Source organism: Cotesia typhae, unplaced genomic scaffold (genome assembly GCF_013202065.1).
Source record: "Cotesia typhae breed Kobodo isofemale line unplaced genomic scaffold, CoteBio_Ctyphae scaffold_13, whole genome shotgun sequence".
NCBI classification, from domain to species: Eukaryota; Metazoa; Arthropoda; class Insecta; order Hymenoptera; family Braconidae; genus Cotesia; species Cotesia typhae.
Window position 1 is genome coordinate 7,845,028 of NW_027423774.1, and position 13,487 is coordinate 7,858,514.

The window sequence follows — 13,487 nt, forward strand, 5'->3', positions numbered from 1 at the left end:
TGAAATGTTATAATGATTACACATTGAAAGTTACAATGAATATAAGCTAGAAAAATCACATGGAGAAAATTTACAGACTAATTCGATGGAATTGACAATCTGTGCAAGTCAAAACAATATTGATACTTACAATTTTATCCACGGGGCATGCTTATGTTCATACAAAAATAAAAAAAAAGGAGAATAATAAAAATATGAATGAAAAAAAAAATAAAATTGAAACATGAAATTTAATTTATTTCCTTTCACAATTCGCCCAGCTAAGCGGGTGGGAACGGCTAGTATAATATATGTAAATATTAGGGTGGTCCTTAAAAGGGGTGTTTTTGAATTTCTTCGCTGCCAGGGGCGTAAATGCTTCTAAATTGATAAAAAAAAAATTCCCACAAAATTTGAGTTCTTTTCCCAGGTAGGAAGGAAATATTGGCTAAGAGTTGGAACAATCCTTGACCCCGCCGTCTGCTAATGCTGCCAATGCTCGGGTCGAGCCTTGGATAACCATGGCTCACGGCTCGGACCAAGCCTTGAGGAACTAATTTGCCAGGACTAAAAAAATGCGAATGTAATTAAAAAATTTATTTTAATTTTAATTGCATTCGTGATTATACGGTTTATTATCAGCCTTTCTTTATCGTAGCTCGCGATTACTTTAGATTACCTGGAAAAAAATCTTTGCTCACGATGGGAATCGAACCTAGTTCGCTGGCGTGAAAGTCTCGTACTCTACTGACTTCGCTGCTCGTGGTAGTGATACGATAGATTAATTTTAGTTACCTAACCATCAGTCAGTCATTTTGCTTTATTACATGATGTTTCATAATTAAAATTAAACTTATAAACTGCTAAAAATTTTGTATAGTTTAAATAATATAAATTATTGACAAAATAAAGTTATGAAATGTAATTTTTTACTTCATTCGATTTTAACGAAGTAATTGAATTTTTTATCACCAAAAACAAATCCATGATCATAGTTAAATAGATCTAAATTAAGAAATTGTAACTTTTCATTTGTGAAAAAGTAACTACTAATTATAATTTCATTTAATGATTTTTTTAGAAAATGTTCTTACGATTATTAAAGATAATGTGATTAAAAAGAATAAATAATTAAAGCATTTTTTAGCGTTAGTGACTTCTCAAAACTGTAGTTTCACTGATAAAAGTATTTGTAGAAGTAATTTGTATTTGTATAAAAGAGTGATAAATAAGCTTACTTGTTAACAATTTTTTTCAATAATTTTGTTAGGGAGAAACAAACATTTTTAAACTATTTATAATATTTATCAGTATTAAATTTATTATTTTTTAGTCATATGGAAAATATTTTTTAACATTTTTTAAGCAGTTTCGAGGGTTTCATATATTTTTCAGCTACAAATAAATGATATTTACAAATCATTTGTTAACGGTTAATGAATAAATCCATTAAAAATTTTTCGTTTACAAGTAATTTATTAAATTCTATTCAATTCTTCTATCAGTGTTTGAAGCATTGGGCTTAGTGTCAAACAGGGATTATTCTCTTGTTTATCTAGTATCCAAAGATAAATATTGATGCTGTTCTTTTCAGAAGTTAATAATTAATATTAATAGAATATTTGATCGTCATCGAGTTTCTTAAACAAAGAAATTGTTAATTAAGTAAAAAAACACTTTTTTCGAAATTTTTCGTTTTCAAAAATTATCGAAAAAAACAACCGATTTTGACGGGACTGGTAGCAATCTACGTGGTTTTTTCAATTTTAAGAGCGGATTAATTTTTAGAATCAATCAGTGTAGCCATTTAGAAATTATTCTAGAAAAACCATTTTTTTTCAAATTTTATCTTTGAGATTTATAAAAATCTAGAGAACCGAGTCGATTCAAATTTTTACGAAATTTAATAGCAATGATACTCTTTGGATTGCCAACTATTTTGACTCGAGCGGTTGATCCGTTCAAAAGTTATAACAGGATCACACACACACACACACACACACACACACACACACACACACACACACACACACAGCCGCACGGATATGTTTTTTGTTTGCCAAACAATTAGAATTACATTGATTCTGTTTCATGTCCAGAATGAATGGCTCTTGAAACTATTTTTGACGTGTCAGGACGACCATTTCGGTTTTACGCTTGGCGAGTTTCAGCTTGTGTTTATTAAGCCAAATTTCGTAGACATTAATATTTTCCCGAACCAATAGTTCTGCCTTCTCAGCGCTGTCTTCTGCTATCGTGGCCGCGATGTCATTGACAAAATCCGAGAGCTCTACTTGTTTCGACATCGGGATTTCTAAGAGCTTGTCGTAGTCTGTGTCCCATAAGTCAAGTTCCTTAATTGAACCTTGCCTGTTATATCGTGTTCTTGTAGACCTTCCATGGTTTCTGTGATTAATGTCCTTTTGTCGAGATAGTTATCGATTATTGCTAAATTCTCTGGTTTTGTTTCAAATTCGTTCTCCAAGGCATCTAAATATCTCTCTAATTTGCGCTGTTAAAAGGGTTTTTGATGTCTAGTGTGAGGAGACACATCTTGAGAGCTTTGATGCTACCTGTCTATGCTTCTGTCGCTGTCTCTATGACTTTTTGGATCGCGCCGACTGTGGATCGTCTTTTCCGAAAACCAGGTTGGTTAGTGGCAAAGCCTCCGGTACGATCGATGTCGTTGCGAAGTCTTCCCTGTATGAGCTTCTCGAGCAGTTTTTCAACAATGTCCAACGTGCAGAGTGGTCTAAACGACAAAGGTGTTACAAGGTTTCCTTTACCTTTGTCTAAGAGGACCAATCCTTGTCGCTTCCAGATTGTGGGAAACGTGCCACGTGTCAGACATGCATTGTAGGCGTTCAGGAGTAAATTTGGATATTCTAGGACTATAATCTTTATCACTGATGTCGGGATGCCATCTGGTTCTGGTGCCAAACATCTCGCGAGGAGTCGCAAACGAGATATCGAGGATGGATACTTCTTACCCTGGTTTTCTAAAGGTTGTGGTGCTCCCGGTATTCAGCACTATGCAATCGAGTCTAGCTGTGACGTCGGCGACTTCGTTTAATGAAGGTAATACCTCTGGTATCGGAGAACGCAGCTCCCTATTCAACCAATTTGGCGTTGAAATCACCAGCTACGATGACTTCGCCGCTAAACTTAGTAATCGCATCTTCTAGATTTGCCGGTTTCGGTCGAAACACACTAATCTCTTCATTAAGTGAAAGATAGACGCTCATGAAGTAGGTCGTGGGGGATTTAATCCAGACAAAACCTGCTCCACTTCCACTGTTGTTGGCGGTAACGTTCTTTGTATTCATAATCCAACTCGCTGCCGTGCCAGTTTCGTCGGCGAACCATTCTCTATCCTGGAGGTTTAGATGTTATTCGCAGATGAAGCAAACGTCTATCTTCTATTCAAAGACTCGTTCAAAGCTTCAAAGCTTCGGCAAGTGCTGTGCGGAATGCCTTACAAGGCCCGGAGCCAGAAATATGACATTAGCCATCTTGAGCGTCTTTGTCCGATGTGTAGAGGAAGCATTTTGGCTTCTCTGTGCAACTTACGGACTTGTGGTTTTCTCTGCCATATTTGTAGCTACACTTGCTTCTGTCCAGTCTCGTACAGTTTAGCGTTTAGTGTCCAAAACCAAGGCATTTAAAGCATCGGGTTACTTTTGCAACTGGGCGTATACGACAGTTTACCCATCCGATATTTATTTAGGCCTTGTCAAGGATATTGATCGCACTAGCCTCATCTATCTCGCAGAAGATTGCCTCTCGGTGTAAGGTTTGTCAGATTCATACGTTTTATCTCCAGGCTGTTAATAAAGTCACGTTGAAGTGCTTTACGGACGTCGCTCTCGGTAGAGACTCCATCCAGGTCAAGGATCTCGATCGTTGTTTATGGTGTGAACGTTCTGACCGTACCGATGTTAGCAGTTGCTGTTTTTATCGCAGCGGTAAAAGCAGAAGTGTCTTCAGTCTTGCGACCCATTTTTAGAAGAATGCCCCCACGCTTCATTTTATTGATAGATTTTATGTCTACTCCAGTCTCTGTCGAGTTAACCTTGGCCTTGATTTCCTTGAGAAGATTGAAGCACGTTCGCCCTTCAGCTGGTTGGACCAGCACAGCCTTTGTTCTTGTCTTCTTTCTCCTCGGTTTCTTAGAGCTACCCCTACTTGGCTGGTTTTGGGCTTCAGTAGATTGAGCCGCTGGCTCATGTCCTGTTTTCTTCTTCTTTTTCTGCCAAGTCACTTTGATCCAAGTATCGTCCCAGGCTGTCTTTTTCTATGCTGGCTTGTCGTTCACTAATGATACCTTGACGAATAAAACGATGATCTAACTCACTGCTTGAGGATGAAGTCCAAGTTGTAGTTGACTTCCTTCGTCTTGTCACTACTCCGGGAATCGGTCTTTCTTGATTTCCATGGCACTCCGTCTGACGGTCACACTACTTTTCCCTTTTTCACTGCACAGCTCACCTATAATAACCCAAAACTACCCTCTCCTATTCTCTCTTCAGGCCCGAAGATCGAGACGCGCCAGTGCCGCGTCGAATAATTATCGATATCCGGCGACTTATCGATTTAGGGTAATTTTACCCTTTTACAATGTTATACTTACGTTTACATAAATGTAAAAAAATTGTTTCATAGTAAGGAATTGGAAAATTTCGCAATTTCTAGAGATATTTTTCAGTTTTTGAATATTGTTTTCATCTTCTATCAGATTTAACGTGCACTTGCCTGAATATAAGTATAGAATTGCACATATTTTCATGCTTATGATATATTTGACCAATCACATTGAGAATGAATTGGCTTCACATATATTTCATTTCGATTTTAGATTAAGGTTGTTCACAATATTTTAAAACTTAATAAAGTTCGATTCTTATAAAATAAGAATCTAATGTAAAATGGTGCTGCTCTGTAAATAAACATAAAATAATAAAATAACAATTGTATTTTTTCCAGCAAGCTGGAGTGTAATGAGGGGTATCGGATGAAAATACAACTACTCAGGTACAAGATCCGACTTACGGAATTATGCCGCCACTGTTTAAAAACTTAAGAAACCCATTACTACTTCTGATAATCATAGCAAGTAGTCGGGCCTTCAATTCAAAACAAACAGGTAAAGTAGAGTAATTAACTGTTGTATTCCGTAAATAAGTTTAAATTAACAAACTGAAATAATTTCTAGTAAAATTAATCCAGACTCTGCCTACATGTTTAATTAATAATCCGAAATAATTCCTGGTGTTATCAATTAATAATTGAGTTATTTAATTCTGACTTGTTCTTAAATTCGTTCTGAATTTTGTTCTGGCTTTTATTCGGTCTTCATTTATAATATTTTACTAAAATTGTTCTGGAATCTTCTAAACGTATTCTTAAATATTTTACTAAATATATTCTTAATCTAGTGATTGTGACCGAACGCGAAATGGCGATGACTTTCAGCCGAAATGAGGGCCTGGTTGATGCCGCACACCCGAGGAATTATTCAGACGTAATATTTGTGCCTGGAATTTTTAACCCGTCAGCACTCACGTGAACTTGCGGGTAATCTTTACTCACGTGATGAGAGCTTTGCTCACGCTCTGTGCGCATGCGTCTAACATCTCGCGTGCTTGAGTACTTTTTTAAATCTATGATTCATAACCTCTACATAATTGTTAAAACGCTTGTTTTAACGTGAAATGTTGAAAATAATATAATTACCTGATTGAAAAAGAAATTATTTTGATTATTCGAATACATATAATTACCTGAAAAATAAATAGTGAAAATTATAGTAAATAATTTTTCAAATTACTGATTGTAGTAAATTTATTAGTTGTAAAAATTTATACATTTTAAATGTTAGTATTAATTTTTTTTTTTTATAAGATTTTAAATCCGTAGATTTCATAAGACTTATACTAGTTAAAATCAAATGACTATTAATCTAATATAATTATTTAGATCGTTACAACAATCTATCACATTGAGTCATAAGCTTAATTTAATGACTAATCATTATCACAGCTCATGGCGTTAATCACAAAAAAATACTTTTGATATATTATAAATATTAATAATAAAAAAAAAAAAAAAAAAAAATAATAATAATAATAATAATAATAATAATAATACTTAATTTTTGAAAACTTCAATCATTAGATTCAGTCAACTGTTTTTCACAGTCCATACAGTAAAATGCAGTGTGTTCATTACATATCAATGAAGAACAGTGGCTACATTTCTTTTTTGTTTTACGATTTTTTCGGCGCGGACAGAATGAGCAGTATCCATTACTTGTCTCATTCTCTTGGGTATTTTCTTCCGTGACAGCATCAGACTTCAATTTTGTAATTCTCGAAATTATTTGACGAAGCTCGATGGTCAATCTCGGCTCTCCAAGCCGATCAAGAAGATGCGGTTGAATTAAATCGAACGCAAGTTTTTTTAAAAATTCACGGCGAGTCATGTTAACATTTACATTTTTATCAGCTGATTTGTTGTTATTGTAAATTATTTGCGCGTTTATACCAGATATATTTAAAAAAGCATAAAAAAGATAACCATTGGCCAACGATTGGTCTCTCGAGCTGTTGAATAATTTCTTTTCAGTTCGTCAACTGTATCAACTACTCCTTTTATTGAATTATAAAAAGTTATCATTTCTGGTTTCATTTTTGGTCCAGATTCAGCATCTATCTCCGGTGAGTGATGCAGAGTGATGCATAGTTGATAAAACAAGGACATTTTTATTTTTCCTCGGAATATATGATACCAAAGTACAATTATTAGAAAATACAAATTCATTAATAGCAACTGCTCTTTTTTTAGTATTCAAAAACTTCTGAGGAAGCTCTTTTTTATTTTTACGAATTGTCCCCACTATTGTTGTTCGATGATTTTGTAACAAGTCTTGAGCGAGAGGTATTGAAGTAAAATAATTGTCCATTGTTATATGGCGACCTGTATATAGAACTAGTATACTCAATCTTTTGACAACATCGAAAGCGCTATTTGGTATTTTATAAGGACCTTATGGTTGTTTTCCAGCATAAATTTCCATTTTCAATGTGTAAAATGTCTTTGAATCAACTAAAGCATAAATTTTGATGCCATACTTTGCAGGTTTATTAGCTATATACTGGCGAAATTTACAGCGACCCCGAAAACTTTCTAACATTTCATCAATAGTCAGAAATGCGCCTGGTGTGTATAGCTTTTGACACCTTTCTATAAAATCATCACTAAATTTTCTGATGTGAGCTAAATTATCCACTTTTTTACGTTCCTCTCGAGTGTTTATGTCATCAAATCGTAACGCAGTGAGCAATAAGTAAAATCTTCTCATACTCATTACAGCTCGAAATATATCAGGTGCTGTTCCATCAAAGCTCCATAGTTCCCTTAAATTTAAGTGTGATCCATGTTTCAGACCAATTAAAAACAATAACCCGATCATAGCATTAATCTCATTGACGTTCATAGGATTAATATCTGTTGCTCGCTGGTACGACCTTTCTGTACGTAATTTTTCTAAATAAATGTTCGTACATGATACAATTTCTTGCACAATCGATAGTGGGAAAAATAATTTCCAAATATCCAGAATAGTGTGTAAATCTTTAGCTGAACCTTTGACGCCCGGAAGATGGGTAATAATGTTTGCTTTGGAAGTTTTCACTCGTTGATTAGGTGGATTAAGTTGCCATCTAGTTAAATTGTCTTTCCCAAGTACATATTTAGAACTATCATTATTATTTTCATCTTCAGATGTATCAGAATCCTCAGAATTTTCAGATTGCGATTGCTCAGTGTCTGTATCATATTGTCCAACTTCATCATCATCCTCAGCATTCGTTTCAGTATCCGATTCTTCATCGTTGTCATCAAGTTGAAGAGGTTCTAAAATATCTTGATCGATTTCATCAATTTCTTTTTGTCCAATATCATTTGGTATTTTTTTTTGACGATCGCAAATTATACAATGAACCCATGATGATCTGAAAATACATAAATAAATAATTTACCATGATTAATTTAACTACAACTGATTTAAATTATACAAAATAATTTAAAAAATATTAAAACTTATTGAATTTTATATAAACGAGAAAATTAGTCTAAATAATAATTTTAATAAACTCAAAAACTTTGGTTATCTACAGATAAACAGTATTTTCAATATGACATTTAATTTAATAATAGTATACAATTACTTACATTCATATATCCGCGTTATATAATCTTCTTATAATTATTATTAATGAATAATTATTTATTATTATTATTATAACCCAGATATCGGAAAAAGGGTCTAGAATAGGGAAGTGGGACTGAGTCGGAGAGAGAGGGCCGATGGCTAGTGCAGGACAGCTGAGGAGTAGGGCGTGGAAGAAGGGACGAGGAGGGAAACGACGGCAGTTACCTACTCTTCGTTATTCATGTCCGCCTGATACTTCGACGGGCGTATTTTCTCGAGAAATTATTATTTAACGTTGTAAATAATCCGGTTTTTCTTTTTTTTAAGTTGTTGTTTATGAGTGCAGTATTATTATTCTAATTATTAATGATAATTTACGATATTGAAAATATCATTCACCGAAGACTTGTGAAAATATTATTATTTAATCGAGGTTTGATATAACCTAAAATCGTACTACGAGAGTTTTGTTATTTTTTTGTTGTAACCTATTGAATTGATGTTGATAATTAAATGAATATTTTGTTTCTCGATCATAACCTGTTTGACATTTTGAGTTTATTTATTTAGACGTAGTTATTTATAGTTTAGTTATAAGTAACTGAGTTCTGTTGGTTTTATTTCGGATTGTATATTGTTGTTTAACCCCCTTTTACCCTGGACTCCGGCGAGCTTCAGATTCGAGCGAGGGGGCGTTTTGTGTCGCAGTATCGTACATATTCGTTCAGCGTTTATTCCTCAAAAGAATAAACACTCAAAAATTACCCGTCACAAACACAACTAATAAACATAAATATTCTTAGCGTCTATGTTATTGCACATGTAACGGAAGATAAGTTTAAAAGTTACGAAGTATACCGAGTGCGGCCGAACAGCTATACACTTACGAAGGCACACGAATTGGCCCGAACGTTAACGAAAGTGAATTTTTTTTTGTTACACCTATGATCCCGTGATGAGAAGAATGCTCACAATTTCCGACGCGCATGAAAAAAATTTTTTTTTATAAATTATATATAATATTGAGGGATTTCAAATGTTCATAATTTGAAAATAGATAAAATTACTCGAAGATAGAAAAAATTTCATCTACCCTTTCCGTTTGAAAAAAAAAAGTTATCATCGTTTTAAATCGAGCGTGAGCAAAATGCTCATAACGTGAGTGCTGACGGGTTAATGAATTCATTTGCAATCCCTCGACGAGCTGCAACTCTTTGTCTCGATACTCGTGTCAATTTTTCCTTGGTGTGTTGAAGAATTTCGCGTGGTGTTTAGCTGGACTGTTCGGTCACAATAACTCTTCCGAAATTTGTTGGTGCGTTTTTTTCTTCCTCTGTTGTCCCTACTCTCACTACGCCGACACCTCTACTTTGGAGACTTACTTATTAGTCTCGAACTATGAATACGAGGGCTTAAGATCACAGCGCTCTGTGATCCGTCGAAAATTAAATGAATGCGGATAAAAGGGCTTGTAACGGGTAACGATTACTTCATTACAAAATTAAAAAAAAATCTTAAAAAACCAAAAAAATCGGGAAAATTGCTGTTATAAACATGAGAAAAAAAAATCAATTACACACGATTGTTAATGACTTGGGTCCATTTTCATGGATGGAATATGATCTTAGTATTAAAAATTGACAAAATTTTAAAATCTGCAAGAAATAGCGTGTAAAGAAGAGAGGTACAAAACCATATTTTCGAATTTCAGACTGTTGTTCGTTTGTATCGAATTTTTTGATTTGTAAATGACCTACGCAGTAGGATCTTCTTACATTTTATGTTTTCTACTGGCATTTCTTTTGATAGCATCCAGCAAAAATTTGACATCATGTCGACATTCTAATTTTCTCGATTCCTACCCTTTTTTTCACTTATATCTTGATGAAATCGTTTTCCTTATTCTTCGCTATAGTCTCCAAGATTTTTAGAAAACTGATCGACGTGAGAATTCGTAAAGAGTAGTTTGAGGTTTATTAAGTAACTTAAATTTTTGTAATTTGTCACCAATTATTCTAGTAACGTCCGGTAGTTGCGAATTTAAGGTCCATCAAAAATTCTTTCTTTTAATTTTGCATCACTTATCGCAGGAAACTTTTCATTCAAGTATTGGTAACAATCACCATGTTTGTCCAAAGCTTTGGTATACTGTTTTATAAGACCTCGTTTAACGTGAAATAGTGGTAGCAGATATTTGGAGGCGGATTCAATGGTGCACGTATAACATTATAAGTACCTAGTCTGAATTTCACTCTTGGCCATTCTTCCTTCACATACTGATTTTTCCTGTCTTTGTTTTTCCACGAACATAGATAGCAGGGATATTTTGTGAATCTCGATTTCTGACCAAAAATTTTAAAATGTTAATGGGACAAGATTTCAGATTTAAATTCAATGGAACAAAATACATAGAAGTCATACTCAATCTGAATCCAAAAAATTTTTTTCATCTCGATAATTTAGATTTTTTATGATTTATTTCAATTTTTTTCTGTTTTTCGCTATTTTTTAAAATTTTGACGGCTCAACGGGCTAGTTAACGTTTAGGTACAGACTCAGTTAATTGAAATACATAAAAATCATACTTGATACGGGTCTACAAAAATTTTTTCATTGCTGTGACTGCAGTTTTTCGCAATTTTTCACCGTTTTTTGGGTTTTTTTCATTTCACTCAAAACTGGAGGGTGACCAAACCAAACGAACTACAAATTTGGATTCAGCGGGTCGATGAACATGTAGGTTGATGGATCTAGACCAATGTACAGACAACTTTTTTTTCGTGTGCCGGTGTGATTGTACGATAAAAGTTAAGAAAATACCCAAAAGTTCGATGAAAATTAAATTTTGACTTCGAATAACTCGGGGAGGAATCAACATATGTAAAAATGATGAGAGAATTTTTTTTTTAAGCGTACAATTTTATATAAGAATCAGAGATAATCATTGCCATAAATTGATTCAATCCGAAGACATAAAATTCCAAAGTTGAAAACCTTTTTTTCCTATGTTTTTTGAATAAGAAATAAAAAATTACGATCTGCGACCTGTAAATCTTCAAATTAAGAACTCATACTTTGACGAGATCTTTATCTTGGGATTCTCTGAGAGAATTTGCTGACCATTTGAAAAAATTACAAAAGTTGATTTTTTTGAAACACCCTAGTACACTGTATATAAATGGGTGATTCTCTATAAGGATATTTTTTGCTGTTTTGGGCAATTTTTTTATTAGAAAAATTGTTATTTTGCAACTAAAAAAAAATTTATTAGAGAAGTAAAAATATATTTCTATTTGGAGGATTGAGAACTAGAATGAAATAAATTTTGGTTTTTTTGCTATAAATTCGTAAGCCACCGAAATTTTAGTCCCTTGAACTATCCCTTTCCCAAAATTGAAACTTTAAGATCAAATTCCAGGTTATTCATCTATAATATATAATTTTGCCCATAATGTTCATAAAATTAATTAGTTAATTAACTGTTTTTTTCAATAAAAAGTACCGAAAATTCATTTGTTTCATTAAATTCATTTAACCTAAGTTTGTCCTCAACGTTTTAAAAACAGTCTCCTGCCAAAAGTTCAAAACCAAAGAAAAAAAAATCAAGCGCACTATATTATGTTTTGCAGCGTTCATAAGGACCTAACTAGCTTTAAGTTAAGAACCGTAGTGCTTTTAGCGCTTCATCGCCATTTTATTTAGTGTCAAAATACCGTTTGTGCTGGAAACATGTATCTGGGCCATTTTGATACTCAGTCCCCTGGTTATTATCTTTATGAATGCAATTATATAGTTTGGTTGATTTTTATCAATTTGATCAAAATACACAATTCTCTGGCATGAGTCCCTTGCCGAGTTATGTAATCAGTTTCGAGAATGATACTAATATCTCGAAAAAAAAATTCAAATGGATGTGTATTGATTATCATTAAGCTGATACTCTTGTAGTTCTTGGTAATTCTTAACTTTCCGCTGAGAAAATTGAAAATTTTTAAAAGTTAGGAAGTTATTGGTTTTACTTTCTTTTTCGATAATCAAGTTTTCAACGGATGTTGACGTTTTGACATCCCAGAAAGCTTTTCCGAATGTTTCCGCGATGATGTCTGTATATCTGTATGTATATAGGGCGTTCCATGTCAAATCGCCAAGTTTTTGACCATATCCTCTTAGATTTGGCTGAAAATTTTTTATCATTTTCAACCGAACTAAAAACATTTTTCAGTATATCTATTTGGAAGGGCTTCACCGAACTTAGATTTTGAATGTAATTTGGACCTATTCGAACGAGTAGATTTTGAGAAATTAAAAAAAAAAACTACAGAAAAAATTTTTTGTTATATCTGGCCAAATTTTTATATATTTTTCCTATCGATGGGAAAATTTTCATAAAATCCCAAGTAAAGCCGATAAGAACTTTATCTTTCTTAATGGATAAAAAAAAACCCAGAACTATAAAATATATTAGTAATGTTATTTCAAAAGTATTTGGGTTATTTGCTTAAAAATGCCTACACAAATAGCCTAATGCATTTTACTATCTCTAATATTTTTATCACTATAATCCAAAAAGGTTCTTAGATAACATAAAACCTTGGACCTAACATTTTTTTAAATGTTTTTTTTTGGAACGACTTTTGAATGGCTTTATCGATCGATTCAAAAAATTAATCAGCTGTCAACATCAAAAAATCACGTCGATCTCCACCAGCCCGATCAAAGTCGGTTGATTCGTGCGTGAATTATCGTTGTCTAAAGAAAACCAAAAAAAAAGTTTTCTCGGAATTCCTTTAAATTCCGAGTTGGATCAATTTAAACTTAAATAAAGATTCTTCATGAGGCTTACGAAAATTCGTCGAATGCCGCCAACTAGTTGAAAAATAGTTGATTCATTCAAAAGTTATTGCGGTCCGAAAATTCAAGTAATCGTGTTTTATTAAACTTCTATAACCTTTTGAGCTTGGAGAGTTTAAAATAATCCAAAACTTATGTTTTTGAGCTCGAAGAAACACTCAAGAAACATTTTTAACTTCCCGCTAAGAATATTGAAAATTTTCAAAAATCGGGAAGATATTGGTTTCACCGCGTTTTTCGAAAATGGAGTTCTCATCAGATCTTGACGTTTTGAAGTCCTAGGAAGTTCCCTGAATGTTTTCGCAATGATGTCCGTCTGTGTGTGTGTGTGTGTGTGTGTGTGTGTGTGTGTGTGTGTGTGTGTGTGTGTGTGTGTGTGTGTGTGTGTGTGTGTGTGTGTGTGTGTGTGTGTGTGTGTGTGTGTGTGTGTGTAGTCCTGTTATAA

At 33.6% G+C, this 13,487-nt stretch overlaps 1 protein-coding gene across 1 annotated transcript in view; it reads left to right on the forward strand.

Moving 5' to 3' along the window:
• LOC141534509 (uncharacterized) overlaps positions 1–13,487 on the forward strand; it is a 121,676-nt gene that overhangs the window by 19,560 nt on the left and 88,629 nt on the right. The window contains exon 2 of the mRNA XM_074253901.1: positions 4,963–5,122. Within this exon, the coding sequence (XP_074110002.1) occupies positions 5,035–5,122 (88 nt within the window). The 5' untranslated portion in view covers positions 4,963–5,034. The remainder of the gene's footprint in view (positions 1–4,962; positions 5,123–13,487) is intronic.